The sequence below is a fragment of the Loa loa genome (assembly GCF_000183805.2).
Source record: "Loa loa unplaced genomic scaffold supercont3.65, whole genome shotgun sequence".
In the NCBI taxonomy this organism is placed as follows: domain Eukaryota; kingdom Metazoa; phylum Nematoda; class Chromadorea; order Rhabditida; family Onchocercidae; genus Loa; species Loa loa.
The window spans coordinates 254,743-274,253 of record NW_018108245.1 but is presented as its reverse complement, the minus strand read 5'-3'; the positions used below and the strand labels follow the sequence as shown (position 1 = coordinate 274,253).

At 32.3% G+C, this 19,511-nt stretch overlaps 4 protein-coding genes across 4 annotated transcripts; 2 read left to right on the top strand and 2 right to left on the bottom strand.

Moving 5' to 3' along the window:
• Positions 1-259: 259 nt before the first annotated feature.
• On the bottom strand, positions 260-4,317 carry LOAG_04496 (hypothetical protein; the record flags this gene model as incomplete). The annotated part of the gene is made up of 12 exons (XM_003140033.2): positions 4,149-4,317; positions 3,678-3,798; positions 3,430-3,521; positions 3,207-3,298; positions 2,891-3,049; positions 2,732-2,812; positions 2,305-2,432; positions 2,106-2,184; positions 1,648-1,827; positions 1,227-1,424; positions 771-857; positions 260-517 (listed from the first exon to the last, which is right to left on the bottom strand). Exons 1-12 carry the CDS (start codon positions 4,246-4,248, stop codon positions 260-262), a joined length of 1,575 nt encoding a protein of 524 aa, XP_003140081.1. The 5' UTR covers positions 4,249-4,317.
• A 735-nt stretch (positions 4,318-5,052) lies between these two features.
• LOAG_04495 (hypothetical protein) lies at positions 5,053-8,248 on the top strand. The gene is made up of 8 exons (XM_020446613.1): positions 5,053-5,183; positions 5,415-5,641; positions 5,875-5,979; positions 6,337-6,396; positions 6,685-6,868; positions 7,032-7,174; positions 7,389-7,711; positions 8,010-8,248. Exons 1-7 carry the CDS (start codon positions 5,099-5,101, stop codon positions 7,485-7,487), a joined length of 903 nt encoding a protein of 300 aa, XP_020303074.1. The 5' UTR covers positions 5,053-5,098; the 3' UTR covers positions 7,488-7,711; positions 8,010-8,248.
• An 841-nt stretch (positions 8,249-9,089) lies between these two features.
• LOAG_04494 (hypothetical protein) lies at positions 9,090-9,269 on the top strand (the record flags this gene model as incomplete). The annotated part of the gene is made up of 1 exon (XM_003140031.1): positions 9,090-9,269. The coding sequence occupies one exon, from the start codon at positions 9,090-9,092 to the stop codon at positions 9,267-9,269; it is 180 nt and encodes a 59-aa protein (XP_003140079.1).
• Positions 9,270-9,993: 724 nt separating this feature from the next.
• LOAG_04493 (hypothetical protein) lies at positions 9,994-18,394 on the bottom strand (the record flags this gene model as incomplete). Its single annotated transcript, XM_003140030.2, has 14 exons — positions 9,994-10,241; positions 10,451-10,606; positions 11,088-11,246; positions 11,657-11,746; positions 12,271-12,562; positions 12,922-13,073; positions 13,309-13,481; positions 14,011-14,164; positions 14,497-14,605; positions 15,456-15,572; positions 15,888-16,291; positions 16,511-16,779; positions 17,932-18,134; positions 18,240-18,394. 14 exons carry the CDS (start codon positions 18,392-18,394, stop codon positions 10,134-10,136), a joined length of 2,541 nt encoding a protein of 846 aa, XP_003140078.1. The 3' UTR covers positions 9,994-10,133.
• Between the last annotated feature and the right edge of the window lie 1,117 nt (positions 18,395-19,511).

The following is a 19,511-nucleotide window of genomic DNA, read 5'->3' as shown; positions in this document are numbered from 1 at the left end:
TTGCAATACTCCCTCTTTCAATCTTAAATTCTATAAATATCAACACATCCAAAATTATACCTAAGTGGGAAAAATCAACTACCATTTGACCTTAAAACAGATAATTCCTTTTGAAAAGAATTTGATTCTACAACAATTTTTTTTTTTCAGTCCGACAAAATGGAACAATAAATTATGTTGCATTTTAACAACACGATAACATATAACAGAGACAATACGTATTACTTCGAAATAAATAACTGGAAGTTCACATAAAAACTCATTTCGAACTAAAATTCCTAAAAATGTTAAGAACACGAGGAAGAAACTCGGGTGAATGCTGACGGCTTGCATCTTCAAGAATACACTGGAAATCATGCTCGGACATACGACTTGATGGTAATGCAAAAGCTGAGAAATCACGAAGCATTTCTTCCAAATCATTCAGTGATGGGATTGATCTCAAAGGCGATGAAATATCATATGTTTCATCATAATAATTATCTCTATATCGTACCATATACCACTCATCTTCTTCCTAAAATTTTAGAACATTTACAATTTATGCATTATACTTCACCACACTAATAAAAAAAAGGACTTGCGAAACAGCTACTGCCAATATGAAACATTATTAAAATATTCAAACTCATTCTTTAGATAATACAGCATCATAACGCTACGGTGTAATGCAAACAAAAATTATGAAACTTCTTCGTCATATAAATAAATTTCAGGAAGGGAAAGATTTAAGAATTGAAAAAAAAGAAATGTAACTGCAAAATCATAACCATTCGCTCACGTTCTGCCCAAGAAATCTGTCTAAGATCTTCTTCCAAAACAACTGCCAGTTCATTAGCCAATGTATGATGTCCTGGCTGAAAATCAGCTAAATTATTAAAGAACGTTTGGAATAATTGATAAGTAGCACGAAGGGTTTGATTGTAATGAAAATTTTTGATTTTATAATAAACACGGATGGGTTTGATTATAGTAAAAGTCGATACATCCTAGGACATATTATTCGAAAGCATAATAATGATATTTCGCCTCGCTCTGAGCGACTAAATGAGATAAGCCTACCGATGGTCATTTCTTCCGCGGATAAACAGAGGAGTTTATATATCGGAAATTACCACATTCATATTCAGCATATAGTCGTACTCTTATTGCAGAAATATTAAACTAAATAATTTCAGTGGCAAATAAAAATGAAAATATCACAAAACTACTGAAGAAAGGCAAACCTTGGGAACAGAATTAGGATCATTCATAATATTGCTGAGAAGCAGAAGATTAGCGAATGGATTAAGCGGTTCGATTAATTTTGACTCAATACCTAAGCTCAGACATAGCATTACAACTGCACGGTTCAGTTTGAAAATGTCCGTATCAAATAAACCTTCTGTCCATTTTCTGCATGCTGAGAATTCTTGATATGATATCTAGAAAAGAACTGTGAAACCCATAAAACGGTGCTTAACATTTCCGGTAATCCCCTTCTTGACCAATCAAAACAGATGGAAAAATAGAGAAATATGTAAAACAAAACAATGAAACACCTGATTTCAAACAACACTGCGAGATCATATGACATATTGATTTCTACTTTTCCAAACTGGAGTAACTTAAACTTCAAAAGAAAAAGCAGAAGGAAGAGGACGCAACCTGCTCAGGTATGCATACATCAAAATTAACGGTTAGCAAATTAACAAGCTGGATAGTATAAACAAATGCAGCGAACATATTGTGAACCGGTCGAGCAACAGGTGCGGTTGGAATACCTATGCTCAGCCATCCTTTCAAAATTTTGTACTGGACTCGATCTGGTGCGTCACAATCACAAACCTAGAGTGCTTCAATATTACTTTTCACAAGTCAAGAATATTTTAACATAAATATTTAAAAAAGAGAAAAACAGTGCGTTATAGAAACTTGAATTCCAGTAATAGCTATGTAATGTGCAAAGTAACTTCATTGGGAACTTGCTTTAATTTCTTAATCTAAAGATTTCTAAACAGCAGTTAAAGTATTAAAATATGCAAAATGATCCCCTACATAAAAGATAAGACAAAGCGAACGAATTATGAGCAAAAATAAATCAATATTGAAAATACCAAATTTACCGTGTAACAATGTTCTGAAGAAGTTCCACATTCCATTGGAGCCAGCGCTTTATCTGTCGATGGAGTAAATTCTTCTTGACTGAAAATTAAAAAAGAAAGACGCTGATAACTGTTTCATATATTTGTCTGTAAATGTATGGAAGAATAAATCTTGAACCTGAACTTTTAGAATTAACAAAATGAAACTAAGTTCACTTACCATGCTTCTGCAATCATTTCCCGACAACGTCTTTCCATTTCATCTACGATAGGTTCGGGTTTTATGACCCGCTGTATAGGGAAAATCTTTAAAAACCATTGTGCATTGAATTTCACAATTTTTTGCAACTAAAATTGTTTTTTTTACTTTTATTAACCCTTTTCGTGTATTTTACCTTTGGTTTTATGCTCTCTTCTGTTAGCGGAATTGAATCTAAATCTAATCTGAATTCAGCAACGAACTGTTAAAAGCAAGCTTGCATTTGATAAGACGGATAGGGCGTTCAACATATTTTAAATGAAGCTGTTTAACATCAAACAGAAATGATGATGCGGAGAAAATTCATTTCGGAACTTTGCAATGCGTACGTGTTTTCACGAAAGCACAATTATCGGAATGAAGTTTCGATATAAGCATTACACATTACCTTATCCTCATATGCATCGACAAACGCTTGTAATGAATTTGGTGGTCCACAAAGAACTTTTTGGTGTCCAAGGCATCGTTCCTATAAATCTGCTTTACTTTCATTTTTCAAAAAAAAAAAAGTATTTTAAAAAAACAGAAATAGAAATATGAAAAGAACCTTAAGCTCTTCGATTATCCTACGATATCTTTCGGTTTTGCTGCATATAATTTTGACAGCATCACTTTTCTTTTTTATAGCTTTCTTCTTGTCAAGAATATTTTGCTTCAAATATTCAATGGATTCATATGTTGAGTGCAACGCTTCGCCCAGAGAAATCTGAAAAACCACGAAAACTATAAAAATTTCAAATTAGTATGTAACTTTTTAAACCAATGATATCCTAATTAGTATCTACACACTCTCCGTAGCAGCACTCTTTAGAACAAAAAAGAGCATCAAAGGTGAATGATGCCAAATCTTTTCTGAAACTAACATCATATTCCAAAATTTCTCCGATTTCACGAAGGAAATTTTGCCTCCTGAATTGTTTTCTTCTTTGCAAACCGTACCTTTCAACAAATTTGACTGAAAAAAATGTAAAAATTTATAATATATTTGGCCGAAATTTTTTCGCAATAATTGGAAAATAGGATAAAAAAATTTTCGATAATGAAAATAATGCTCTTGCTGTTACTAGAAAATGAAAAGAAACAAACTTTTGTGATTGACACAATTCCGACACAGGCAAAACATCTTGCTGCTACACAACGAACACGATTGTTTGTCGTTTGTACCATCTACTGTGTTACTGTAAATAAAAACCCTTAGATAAGATATTACAAATTGCATCCAGAATGATACGAAAGTCCAAAAAGCAGTAAAAAACAGGGCTAATCGGAAACCGTTTTCCACAAATAGATTTAGCAGTTAACCCGGAAAACTATAAACGAAGTAAAGTTGTAACCTGTCTGTATCCACTTTTGAATTGCGTCTCGCTAAATTAATACGCGTATATATACTCAATGGTGTTGCCTTATTCACAAGAGCATTTATTAAACCTTTGCGATTCACCAGTTCTCCGATATCTGTGAAACACCTCACTGCTACTTTTCAATAAATGAAGCAATTCATTTTTGGATTACAGTTCCTCTACTTCTTATATTTTATTTATTTAACTGATCTGATATAAGTAAAGTCATATATATGTAGGAAATAATTCGAAATGTGCAGAAAAAAGAAATAAACATTATCCTATAGATGGAATTTTTATTTATTAATACAAATAATAGCGTAATATCTTGAAAAACTAAATCCGAAACTAGCCATAAATTTTAACCTTTCCAGAAAAATTTTCGAAATAACCTTTTTGCCTGACTTGATTTTATCCCTATACATTATATATATATATATTATATATATATATACATATATATACCTGGAACAGGTATCGAGATACGGTTTACATTCGTAGCACAGCTGTGTGGAAGACTGTTTTTTGTATGTGTCGTCCAACATGTCTTCTTATCCGACAACATTAGGAACCACACGGGAACTCAAATGATTGCAAATTCTGAATAAAAACCACTTGTCCCCGATCCTAAAACCGTAATCCATATTTCACAAAATGATTGAATCGAAATGGTAAACGCTTGGATTCACCGGGAATACAAGGGAAAATACTGAACGAGAAATGGAAACATACCTACGACAGATATCATCAATGACGTGTAGGACACTTACATATATCACTCCACGCCAGTCACGTATCGTGATACAAGTGTTTCTGGAGAGATAACAGGGATTGGAAAGATTAGTGACAGAAAGTGTGGTAGGAAAAACGAAGAGAAGGGAGAGGGAAGGAGAGAGAGAGAGAGAGAGGAAAGAGAGGGAATTCAGTAGAAATCTACGTTTCGTGCTTGATGGAACAAGAAATGTGAAGTGTCAAAAGCATTTCAAAACATCCCACCTGGCAAAATGCCCAACGGAATGTTTTGAATTGGTATTGATCAGTGAGGAGTGTTCGGTCTACGTGCAAGAGGTAGAGTGATGTTGACTAGAGTGACCCGGGTTATGACATTGGCTAGAGTGACCTCGGTCGTGACGTTGACTAGATTGGCTCCCTCGTGACGTTTACTAGAGTGATCCGGTCATGACGTTGACTAGAGTGACTTGTTTGTTGTGATACTTTTTATTGCTACCTGTTCCTTGATGGTGTCACGAAAGTGATCCTGATGGTGTCACGAGAGTGAGTCTCGGTGGTTTTACGAGAGTAACAGAGATAATGTTTGTGAAGATGTATCATGTATCATACTTGAATTACACATATTTCCTTCGTGGTACATCTTGCAGGAAAAGTGTCTTTGATGTGAATGACAACGTGATAAAATGGGCAAATTGACGGAGTCATCCGATCTAACGAAAGTAATATTAATTGGAGATGTGAACGACACTTTACTCGAGTCACTCTTAGGTATCATCTTTTTTAAGGAACAGCGTCGTTTTTTTCTTTTAGTGTGTCGTTTGCGCTTTTTTTATGTGCTGATGAGTTCACTTATCAAACAGTCATTTTTTCTTACACGGATTGTTGGAATTCTTCTCTTGTCACCTCGTCAATAAGTCCAGTTTTTGCATGCAAAGTAACGTAAAGCAGTGATTTAAGCACTGCGTTGTAGATGGCAAGTTGTATTCTCTTGTATTATAGAGAAAGAAAATTCCATGTTGCAACAGAAGAATGAACTGCTGTTGGACACGAAATACTACGTGGCCCGCTTGAAGTTAGTATCGCTGAAGACGGTTGAAAAAATTAATGAATGGAAAGCTTCGACACTGAACATAAACGTTGGCGCTGTCGTATACTACTACGATGGGGAATTTCGTTCCATCGAACAGTTGAAACGACAAATGTCCACATGGAGGGCGGAAATTCAAGTACAACAGTTATTTAAAAATTAATACTTTGAATTTTCCAAGAAGACTGAATTCTACTAGAATTTTATCTGAATAGCACGTGAAGTGGGTTTCCGTATAGGAATATAAACTGAAACGTGTAGGAATATAAACTGAAATAAGGTTTATTTGGGAACTTTATGCACTAAAATTATCAGGATTGCTTTTTATCTGCATCTACAGATCCAGGTCTTTAGGTTATCTGTTTTTTGCAGGTTACTGTTTGTAAACGTTTAGAACGTTCGATGGATTGGTCGGAAAATTTGTATCGTTTCTGTGCTGGTGAACAGATTGAGCTGGTGGAACTTGACCCAGATGCTGTAAGTCGAGCTGAATTATTAATTGAAACTTATATATGAGTTTGAAACTTTTCGAGATTTCACGACAGTGGTTTTTGATAATTCGAAAAACTATTACAGATGTCATTTTCACTTGACATCTTTGCAATTAATGAAATATTGATAAAAAGGGAGATTTCACCACTTATACTGGGAAATATTTTGTCCCTTTTCAGGGTGCTTGATTGACTTCCATATTATAATATCATTGTAAAGTATTTCAAGCTGTAAGCTAAAATTACTTCATTGGAGAGGTGACACTTGCTTTTATTCAGTATGAAATGGCAAGGGGAAGAAAGAAGCTTTCTGTTCATCTTTTTACACACATGCATTTTTCAGGAAACAATAGAAGAGCTAAATGAGTGCCGCGAACTTTATGGAATACCTCGTATATGGCAGGTTGGCTTTTTGTGGTGATTTATTGGTGGCGTAAGGGTTATGGAAATGAATTTATGATGAAATGAGAACTATGAATGGCTCATAATTGATATGTTACGGATTTCTGCTGCTCATCATGTGTTCAGAGCTTGGAACAAGGAAGAACTCAATGAGAATATCAGATCATAACTTTAAGGGATCTTGGTTGTAATTGATCTAGATTATTTTTTAGCCTTCAAGTATCACTAGTAATTTTGGAAAATTCATTCCCTGTGCGCACTATTTTTTTGTTGACTGTTAACGTTTTAGGTCTTAGAAGCTGGAAATTGGCGTGGTAAAATAATGAAAATGAATCCGCTTGAGTCGAATGAACAACGAGATTTTGGGAAAATTGGTCTCCCGAATACTAGTCTTGTCAAAAAATCTTCCGAAGATTCTTTTGATGGTGAAGAGTTTATATCAGAGGATTACGATATGACAGATGAAGACAAAGGTACTTGTAACGAGTAAGGGTGGATTCAGTGATAAAAATTTTAAGGAGATAATAATAGGCATTAACGAAACGTTAGTGGCTTTTTATCTTTGGATTTATTCTATTAATAGATAATTTTATTCATTGCCAGTTTTGCAAGAATTTTTGAGGAATTATTTTGCAGAAGTGATACTGAAGCTATTTGGAGGGCCAAAAGTGTCATTCAGTAGTCTGATGAAGGATGTAGATGTTCCAGATCCTGCAGTTACTGAGCACTTCAGGCAGGAAGCGGAAAAGTTGAAACGAGAAAACAAATTAACTGCCAGCGTAAGTTTTTCCAGATGCCTTTTCTTCGCATACTCAGAAATTTTGATTTCATATCAAAATTTTGTTTTCTTGTGATATATTCAAGTTTCTCCCGGTAGAAAGGAGAAAACACGTAGATAGAGTAAATGGAAATTGTATCTGCAGGATTCGAATTTTTCTAAAAAATTTTTTTTGAGTAATGAATTTTTTCATTTTCAAAACAAAATATTTCAAGAAGAGGAAAAAAAGAAGAAGTCAAAAGTTACGACTGCGAATGAATTTGGTGAATTTGTTTGTGCAAGCAGTTCGGCACAAATTTCAAATAATATTTTGACGCAAAACTCATCAAATGTGGACTCATCGAACAATGAACACGTAGATGTTGATATAAGTGCGCACGAAAAGCAGGAATCGAGTGGTGGTAATTGCAAAGATTATCCAATAAATTCCAAGAAAAATTCATACGACTTAAGTAGTGTTTCGCGATCATTAATCGATGAATTACTTGACAGAAGTACCGATGAACAGGGCACAAACTTGGTCAATAAAATTCATGCAGTGATTTTTTCTTTCTTAACAGTAATTTAAAAATATTTGTGGCATCAGTTTTCGATCCCAATACTTTCTTTTTCCGTTGGAGCATACAAAAGCTAGTGAATGACTGGTGCTAGTCCAAACAAAATTTTTTGTAAAATTTTTTGTAAATTTTTTGTAAATCAATTTTTTGTAATTTTTTTGCAAAATTGTACGAGAAAGAGGATCTCTGTTAAAAATAGGAAAGAAGTCTTGCAAGCCATATGTTTTCTCATATCCATCGAGATTTTATGAAAAAAAAAAATGCATTTTAAAGGTTTAGGCACGATCAGCATTACTCAAAATGCCGTTTGGTCCAGAAAGACAGAATTTGGCAGCTGATACGATGGTTGCGGTAATGAAATCAATTGGAGATACTGATCTTTTTAATAGTTCTTCGGATGATGAACCGCGTACCTAGGATACCTGGGCCTTTGCATAACTAATCCACTCATTTCACTTAATTTTCCTGTGCATTTTTTTGCGTTGGTTATTTTTTATAACTGAATTAACTAATTCTTAAGCATCAATAGACCAAAACCGAAAGGACATAATGAATGGAATGGTTTAACCGTTGTCTATTATGATTCTTTTTTTGGAAAGTGGTGATCCTGTAAACATTTGAACTGAAACCGAGCTAGGGAATATGCTTTACACGAGCAGTGCGAAAATTGTCTCTAATATATTATGCAAGTAGTAAATTTCAATAGTTTTTCTGTTTGCTGGTAGTTGCTATCTTAATTTTCTACAGATTTTGATTTAATCGTGAATAATTTCAAATGAATATCCCTTGCAACATTTCCAAGTTAGGATTTTTCATTCTTTCATTAAGAACCGACCGCCGTTCGAGACTAATCCTTCCCCATGAAATGTTGGCTTTAGAATATGGTCATTTCTTTCCTCGTACAAAATTTTGACTTTGGATTGCAAATTGAGAAAACATTCTGATCATTATGAGTATTTATGGGCATCCTTATGGTCTTTGTAGATTGTGGCTTTGAAATTTTGTTGCTTTAATGTTTTGGATCTGACAGCTGTATTATACTAATGAGAGCTAAGAAAATAGGCGAATCAGAGATATGATTGGAGAAGGATCCTACTCGCAGAAATTGTACGTCAACCTTTTTCACATACGCCATGTCGTCATGTGAGAATTCCCTTTAAAGCAAGGATAACAACGAGTAAGTAGTGTCTGTTCTTGTAACTTTAACCCCGACAAATAAAGTTGAACGTTTATATCACTTTTCAAACCTCTTCTTGATAGGGTTTGGGTGTCTTTTTGCACTTAAAATCGCTATACTTGCATTTTTGACGGTCTCTTTTTCACTCACGATTTCGATCGATCATATGGAGAGATTTGGGGATGGAGAAGGAAAATTCCTTAACGGTAAGGAAAATTTGCGGAATTAAAGAAGTATTGCGAAGTAGTAGCAATGATGTAAATTTGGTCGAGAACGGATCGTCGACGAATCCAGTATCATCCAAAAGTTGGGCAATTGCTGATATACTGGCAGGCAATGGGGATAATGTTGTAGCAATTTAGAGCGTACACGCTGCACCATCCTCAAGGGAACTGAAGGTTTATAATGATTATTTCTTAACACCATATTCATGAGCACCCTATCATCAATTTTTATTTCACATTTGGGAAATAATTAACGACAGAAATAACGCGGATGAAATGAACTAAAGGAGAGGAGATTTTTCGAAATTTAAAATGTATAAGTGAAGTATGTTTTGCATTTTATATTATGAGTAACAGGAAAAATATGAGTAAAAAGTTGCGAAAAATGCTCAAATATACAACAAATATTGCCAATGTGAAATTCCAATACAGGAAATGAATAAACAATTTGGAAATAAAAATAACTATTACAATGTGACTACTACTGCTGTAGTAACATTATGTAAATGAAGACTTGAAATTATTGGGTGACACTAAATTTGTGCCGTTTCGCTAAAAACCATTTTCTTAATTTCAACACGTAGAATACTATCTGGGAAAATATTTGGCTAGTTTAATAGGCTAGTATTATCATCGTCACTTAAACAAGTATCAGGTAAAATTGTAACTTGGCGAAATCTTCCAGAGACAATGATCGTCAAGTGCTTTAAAACTGATATGAACTTACGGATTTAAACAACTGTACAAGTTATATGTTTATTCCAAATTAGAAACAAAAACATTTCATATCAGTTAATGTGTCATGTCATCACTGAATTTCGAGAAATGCGACAAAATTCGCTTATATGTTCTAAACAGCTATCAATGCTTAAATCACACGGGAAATCAAAATGGATAAGTTAGGCGTCAATGAATATTCGAGTCGTAACAAGAAAAATTAGAAGGGCAGAATTTGAAAGTGTATTACCTCAACCGTTATGGACAGTACTTTTTATCAATAAGCTAACCATTGCTACAGCATTGCTTTACTAGTAATTTCAAATCATATGCAGCACGTGATACCGTCACAATACAATTAGCCATCGATTGTACAGCTGATACTGATAGGTACTGAAAATGACAGATATTCATTATGCTTCTGATATTACAATTAACTTATTAATTAATATTATGAATTAGTAAGTCGAAATATCATCATCCATCCCTTTGAGCGACAAATAAGATGTCTTAGCAAGACAAGAACGGATGTTATAACTCGGGAAAACAGTACTGGAAATAATTCAAGTTTCGGGAATATTATAAAAGGAGAAGTTTGAAACCTCATCAGCAGCATGCTTGGTAGCTTGAACACATGTCTTCAATACATCAAGCAGTCGATCAGCTGCACGTCTCACTTCTTTGCTAACATCACCGGATGAAATACATTCCGCGATTGTATCAGCCATATAAATTAATTTATGTGCAGTAAGTATTATCTGCAAATATAATTATTACTATTCAAATGAACAGGTGAAATAAGAGGACAATGAGTATTGAAGTATTTCATTTAAGTATTAAAATATTTCAATGCCTAATTCAAGAAGTATGCATAATCCCTTTTTATCTCGTAAATGATTCTCCATATATTGCTTAGATTTTGATTCTGAAAACAGAATTTAGAATGACATTAAACAATTTTATTTACAGATTCCTAAAACAATAATGATGCAGTAAGTATTGAACAAATAGTTGTCATTCCATTACTAACCAAATTATCATTAAAAATAAATTAGTAAGGAAATAGTAAACTTATCTAAGAGTCATTTAACATTCTATTAGATTTAGATTTTTTTTAGAATACATAAATATTGAAGCAAATAGTAAGAGAATCAAAAACAAAACCATACAAAAGCTGTATACGCATTGAAATTGATAAGGGAAAAGTTGATAAGTGATAAGTAAAGACTGAAATAGTACCAGTTTTCCTTTTTGAACAAATTCATGGGGTGGCATTTGTTCTTCAATAACAGTCAAGAACTCTTCAATTGCCTTGGAAAGGAATTCGGTGTGCGCATCCAATTGTGGTGAATAAAATTCAATCAATTGTCTGTCATCTTCGGACAACGACTTTATCACCTGGAAAATTATTTTGAAAAAAGTCTAGTTAGAGTATTATAAATACTGAAGTTAGACCCAACTCACATATTTTTAATAAGACTTATTCAAGTAATTATATCAATTATCTCAAACTATTACTAACAGTTACCTCATTATCTTATCAATTATTTCATGTTGCAGTAAGTCAACAGTTCGAAGATAATTGAAAAATCATGGGATGACTCACATAAATGGAATGAGTAAAATCAGACAAAACAGGAATAAATAGTTGGATAAGCGAATGGTAAGAAAAAGTAGGGAATTTTCATTTCGGTCAACTAAGTAAATTAAAAAGCATCACTTTAAAGTTATTATCATTGAGGAAAAGTTTTCATCTGGAGATTTTTCTCAAAGAATGGAAAATTAATGGGAAAAATATGCATACATACCTCTGCATTCAATAATGACAATGGTGGTAAACTCGTTACCGGTCTCATCCTACGATTCACGACAGTATTCTCACCTTCAGTAGTTGAGTCCTAAAATTTGATGCGAAAATTTCAAAATCGGAAAATAAATGTAATTATTTAAAGATTAACGTTGAAGGTTTGAACTGAAAAAATTTCGTATTAGACTTGCGAATTTTAGTAATATCTTTAAATGTTACGACTAATACTAAATCTTATTGTTTCGTTTCATTTTGTTATATCATAATATCATTTTCAAAAGATGATTCGTACATTTGCTGATATAAGAAACACTATCTTTAGCCTAACGATTACATACACACAGAAAAAAAAAAGAAAAATAAAATACAAAAAAACGGAAAATTATATCAAAATTATAAATAAGATTGATTAAAAATTATTCAAAAAAAGAAAAAAAACAGTCTAAATCAATATATGCTTGAATGATCGCAAAAGATACTAAATACGGTAAGAATAGAACAAAGGAAATAAAATTTAAAAATCAAATCATATAAGGAAGATATCGATTACTTTTAAAAGGTGAAATATCAGTAACATCGTTTCAATTTTTAATTAGTCAGCAATAGGATGATAACCTGATAGAAGCTGTCTCGATCACTGATCACCGATTCTAAATCATCCTCTTCTAAAACATGTGCTTCAAGAATCGAGTCTGATAATCGATGTGAAGTAGTCAGATCATCTGCAAACGTCACACGATTTTGTTTGCCGGTTCCTGGGCCAAAAGCTGTACGAGAAGCCAAGATAGATGGTGGTGATGTTTCAGTATCATTCAAATTTGAAATAGTTATCATGGAAGCATTTGATGTTGCCGATTGCTTTCTTGAATCAGTTCCAACTGATGTTCCGCCATTTGTTTCATACATCCTATAGAATTTCAATCTTACAATCTAATCTTTCCATTTAAAAAAATAGGCAAATTAGGCAAAAAATAGGTAATTCACAGAATTAAAAAAAAAAATTAGTAACATTTATTGGCCATTGCTTGACAAATTTATATCCAACTGAATTTGTTGAAAGATATAGAAGGAGAAGCATTGAAAGAAACGAAATAGCAATCAGGAAATAATTAAAAGTGAAAGAAATAAGGGAAAAGTGATTAATTAGTGGTAAAAGAATTGAAGCCAAAGTAGAAGAATATATTGAATAACAAGAGAATAGAGATCATCCTTTTAAAGGTCACAGTGATTTAAAAATATAATTCACTCCAAAATATATCATTTCACCTTAATAAGGGATCATCATGTGATTGATTAGTGGCTGTGATGATATTAGTGCAACTCAAAGGACCTTTCAGACCATTCGTTAAGAAACGAACACCTGAAGATGGTACCATCAGTAATGCCCATTGTATCAATTTACAGCAATCGACTGGCAGCTGAAATTTCAAGTAAATGAAGTACAAGTTACGAATTTGAAAAATAAAAATTTAAGGTTTTCAAGAGAATAAAAAAACTTCAAAAATTATCCAAAAATTATTCGAACCAAACAATCTGTTCAAAATGCAGCAATTAATTTAATTAATCCAAATTGTAATCAAATGATTTGCTTATCCTAGTTGTTATAACCCTCATAACATCTACATAGCTGTTGCTAAGTAACTAAAGAGATACCTGCTTGATAACAGCAAGAAATTGGTCCAAAGCATCGCTTCCCGGTACTGTACCATAAATGTTACGTGGTCGTGATAATGCACCAAGGGTCCAGCCGGTACTGTCCAAATTTTGTTTCAATTGGGTTATGATAGCAGTAGAGCTTTTTAGTGGTAGAAGTAACTGTTTCAATTCTAAAAATCAAACAATTTCTAAATATGTTTTTGTATGAAATTGTGAAATTCTCGGGAAAAAAATTCGAGACATTTGATATTTCACAATGATAGTATCCTATCCTACCTTTTTACAACCACTACGTATTTACCTTTGAGGATGTTCTCAATATTCTACTAATTATGTGGGAAAAAAATTCTCCAATGTAATGGAATGAAGGTTATAAAAAAGGTAGGATAGGATAATAGAATTAAATGAAATACAGAAAAAATAAAGCATCAAAATAAAATCAAAATAAACAAAGTGCTAAAATCTGAAATATACCCTTTGACCTCCGACTTCAGCAGATCATTAATTTATAGAAATAACTGCATTAGTAATGTCTTAACAATTAACAATTTCAAACAAAAATAAACACTGGTTATTAATATAAAATTTAGAGAATGAAAAAAAATTAAAATTTAAACAATTTAAAATTAAAATTGAAGAAGGAAGCTTTAAAACTTATAAGAATGACAATTATTGAAAACTAAAAGTAACAGTATATACCTTGACCTTTCGGATTAATAATATCAACTGCAATACGACATGCGGCATCGAGGAAACCGTTCATTGAATTTGTGATCACCTCCACGTGCTCCTTAATGTCAAAAATATGCTGCTGCAGGATATGCGGTTGTCGCCATGCACGTGCTGCCGTACACTGCACATTTAATTGGAATTATTACATTAATTATTTTAACATTTTCAAGTTAAAATTTTCAGGACAACTTCTGTAAACATTCTAATTGAGCCTCAAAGCATTCAGTTGATTATTATTTAAGCAAATAGAGGAAGTAAAAGAATTTTTAATCCCTTTTAAATTATAAATTTTTAAAATTTTTTTAAGTTAAATTACTTAAATAATAGAAAATTCATTTTAATTTCTTTGCTTCATCTCATTCGCTATCAAGAAATGATCCATCGTTTTCGATTTCTTTTTGATTAATAGAAAAACTTCCAAAAATTTACATAAACAAGGAAAGAAAAAACAACCTTATCCAATTTCTCAACACTGCTTTCAATCTGCCGATAATGTTCAACAAGTTTCGAGCAAATCGTTTGCTTTCTAATATTTTCCTCATTTGTTGTACTATTTCCACTGCTAAAAATATCGCCATCATTAAAATACATTCATAAATTTCAGCAATTTGTTTTTTTTTCAAGCTATTTTGACGGGATTTTCTCAGAAGAAAGAAAAATTGTTTCCCTAAATATATCTACCAGAATATTTCGTTTTTTAACTCAAATTTTAAATCATTTATATTTTTTAATCGCAAATCGCAAATCATAAGTCATAAATTCTGATGCGATTAGTTTAAAGGAAAACTTGTCCAGTGAGGAAAAAGAACTCATCAATTTTTTAATTAATTTTTTCAATCAAAATTAGCATTATTCTAGTTTTCATGCTCATATATGTCCTTGATTTAATATGAAACTATCTCCAAAAATTAAAATTTTATTAAGCCTAATTTTTTGTGCTTTTGATTTCAATGGACTAATCTCATTTATCTTTTCCCATATATTTCTTTGCAAATTCGAAAAACCTTTCAGATTCAAGCCATTCCAGCGTTAAATTTCAACTAATTTTTTAATTTAAAAACTTGAAATCTTTTAGACTAAATCAATTGTTTCAAATTTCCATTTAATTTAAATATCTAATTAAAATTATATTTTTATTGTACTGAGAATTCTCATTGAGTATTGTTAGTCGAGAATGACAGGTGAAATGGCAGAATAAAATACTTTTGTACATTTTTTATTTACTCATTGCTTTCTTATTCAACTAATCGATCAGTATACTCTCTTTAATCGGAATATGCAAACTTTAGTCATTTTACGATGAGATTGAAACTTTTAGAAAATATAAAACTTTTTATAAAACTCTACGCCTCCGATCTTTCATCTTTGATGTTTCATATACTAACGAAAAACTGTATGAGTTTCAGATTTACCTATCTTGAGAATGGTGTTGATTTGTTAATTCGGGTGCCATACTTCCGTTACGCTTGAAACGATCTTCCAAGGTGTATCCATTTCCAAGCATACCTTCAGGTGGTATTGATGAGCTCCTGAACTGTCTCGATTTTATTATCTTGATATTCCAGAAATTCAAATATTCTTGTTATACTTTGTAATTTTTAAATCTTTCCTTTATAAGGTTCAGCTTCTTCTGGATTGCTCAGATCTTATTCAGAGCAAAATTTCGAGTGAATATTTACTTATCTTCCATACTACCATTAAATGATCTTTCTCGTGAATGATTTACACAACATTTTAGATTTTGAGTTTTTATTTGTAAATTACTTATTTTAAATTTGAAATGAAGGAAATTTTAGAAAAGAAAAGAATTAAATTAGTTAGAATGATAATGCAGTATGTGTTACCTATTAGAACGTTGCATAAAACTTCGATGATTATTCAGATTAAGAGAAAGATTAAATCGTGGCTCGGCATTATCAGTCATTCCCAGAATGGTAGAAAAGTTGCAGTTGTTAAAAGCGCCTTGTAAAATGGATCTATTGCTTGGCTCAGTTTTCTCTTCTAATGTTGGCATCATTAGACCACTTGGTTCACGAATTCGTTCAAATTGTGGACGTTGAATTGCAGCTGCTCCTCCAACACCATTGAAATGACCTGCTGCTTGCTGCTGTCGATGATCTTGCGTTAATGCTAATGGATCATCGATCCGCGATCGATACGTTTTCCCCATACGTGATGAATCGAAATTAGATTCAGTTACGTCCGATGATGGTTCACATGATGACAATGATGATGTTGCTGATGTTCTCTGAAAAGGTTGAAGGAAATTGCGCTAAAAAATAAATGAACCTTTTCATTGTAACTACTGCTTAATTCGCTTTTTCAGACGATATCAGTTGCAACCGGTCAGGTGATTTCAGAAGATAATGAGACTATTTAAGGTATCATGAAGAGTTATGTCATTATCAGTTGAACACATTGTCGGACCGGTTGTAAGTGGTGGAAAAATGAAGGGAAATTTGATGACCTGATTACTTTCACCATTAGAATCATTCATATCGGCAACAATTCCGGAAGAGGAGGGTGATGACGAACTGAATTCATCGTGTGGAATGATAGTTGTATTAATAACAACACTACCCGATTCGGATTCATTAGATGAACAAGTATTTTGTCCTCCAGTAGTACCGCTTGTACCTGAATCCAAATGTGTTGACCAGTGAAGCCCACGGCCTTTTGAGACGAAGCTTTTGTCTAGCGTGAGTTTTGGTGATGAATCGTCCGTTGAGGTTGTTCCTGAAAAGTAGTCAAAAATATTTCAAAAAACGATAACCGAAACAGATAGTAGATAGATAACGTGATCCGATATCAAGCCTTGATTATACTTTTCCAAATCCAGAAACTATTCAGATCCTTAAAATTTCTTATTGTCGTTTTCTAAGTAAACAACTTATGCCATACAACTACTATTAACCAATAACTGTAATTCAATCTAATTTCTGACTATAACAAAAATGATACTTTCATAGTCTATAAGCTTTTTGCGCCCAGTTCCTTTTCAGAATCGCGTATATCAGTGAGCTGTTAAGAAAGATGAAAACAAATGGGTTATTAATTAATTCTTCCTATTATCGGTTGTCTGGATCACTTCTGGCTCTCGAGCACAGATTAACTTCTACTACTGGAATGCTAAGTCTATGCCAAAAATTAGATGACATATTACTTCATATAACGAGAATTTTTCGTAAGGATTCCTTCATTTCTATTTATATTATTTTTTTTAAAAAAAGGAAGAAAAATGAATGGAGTAAAAATTGGAAGAGTAATTAATAATGGTATTTGGTGAATTACAAAAATTTTCATTTACCCAAAAACATGGATGATTCTGGATTGTTTCTGGTTTCAATCTCCGGAATATAAGTCGCTTCTGTTATTGTATAGTTAAAATCTCATTATATTTTAGGAATATATCACTGCAAGGTTTATGGAAAAGAAAGTATCCAAAGTTATAAAATAGGAAATAACAAAGGAAAACTCTCGAAAGTAATGCAATCCTAATAAACCCAACTGAAAAAAAAGTGTGAAAAGTCGAAAATTCGACTTTTAAAAATTTCCCAAAAAATTTAAATTTAAAGATAGATACAAACTATTCTTAAAATAAATCCATGGATAATAATGTTGTCATATTGTTTTTGTACCAATATTACTTCATACCTATATTTTTCATGAATGACTAGTAGAGGATAATGTATGACTTAAACAAATGTCGCGGTCTGAACCGAGAATTTATCTGATCTTGGAATAGTTCCATAAATTCAGTTGCCCATATGGAATGATCTAATCCTTTATATTAACATGCAATTATTCTAAAATGAGTATTCCATTTCTGTTTATGTAATTAATAGAGAGCATTTTAGAAAACAATTCATTGACAGATATTTAACTAACCTATTTTCTGAAGCCTTCGTGTGACACTGTCCATGCAACCACTACCATTATCCAACATACTTGATTTTTGCAATCTTTGTAGACTTTCTTTTTCGCCATTCAATGAAATCGGAATGTTTCTGTCATCGAGTTTCGGCTTTGGTGTAAGTGATGGTCGACTTGATGAATTCGTCGTGAATGAATCCAACTTTTCCGCTCTTCTGCTAAACATATTTCTATTCACAAAAATGTAAATAGCTAATTAGAAGTAATTTACGAAAATGATTCATTTAAAAAATTTTCTTTTTTGAAAACGATAAAAAGCAAACTTGATCCGTCTGTGGTCTTCATCACTTGAGGTGACTTCATTGGAACTTGATGAAGATCCAGCTGTTGTGTTCAGCGATGATGTTGACGGAATAAGAAATTTTCGTTGTGATGGCGGAGGTGGTGAAATATGACCTCCACTGAAACACCAACGCATTTTGATGGCAGTATCACCTGACAGAAGTACTAATTTGTCCTCTTTCCTATAACCGGTCGTGGTAGCACAGGAAAGGTATACCCAGAAAAAGCAGTACTGACGAGGTAATGATAACAGCGATACATAGCAGAAGCGGTGATATACGAAATGTAGCCTTTTTCCATTAAGTAACAAAGCTACCAACGATAGTAATATTATTGGTACCAATATTAATTAAAGAACAGTGCAAAGTGAATGATTTTAGTAGTTTAATTTAACATAATACTTTAGCACTTACCAGTTGAGTCATATCTAAATTTAATAATTCCGATCTTAATTTTTTTTAAATTAAATTTTGAGAAATCCGAAATTGAGAAAGACCTAAATCTAATCAAATAATTCGATATCGTACCAATATCAATATGATATGAAGTTTTTAGTATGGAAAGAGTTTGAATGATTAAAAATATGAATGGATAGGAATTGGATAATAATTATTTACAGTAAATATCGTAGGGATTATATTATGTGATCTATAAGTGAAATAATGCAAAAAGATGATGAATCTAATGAAGTTAACGAACAGTATAATAAGGTGGAAATTTTGGATGAATGAATAATTAGTTCATAGGATAATGTAAAAATGTGTTGTAATAATTTTGATTAATAGAAATGTAAAATTTTGCATAAAATTATGAATGCCTTGTTTGATACAACGAAAATCTTTCGCAATATTCATCATATCAGTTAATGAAAATGCTGTGACAGTGTGAGTAGAATTCGGAAAGAATCGGAAGATAGATGACAAATAGTACTATCACTACTATCACAATTCAACTTATTTCATTAACAGTAGGGATAAAAATTGGATAAGATAAATTAGGATGAGAAGGTAATAATGATTGCAACATTAGAGATAATATCAAACAAACATCGAGAATAGAGATAGATTGAGAGCAAATGTTTGAATTAGAAATAAATATTATAATTTGATGATGATAATAATGATAATGATAAGTTAATTGGCGGTATTTGACAAAAAGAGCTACTAGTAATGAGATGTAAATGTCTGGAAATAGAATGAAATATAAATGATAATTTCATGCTAAAAAAAAAAAAAAACGACAAAATCATCTAT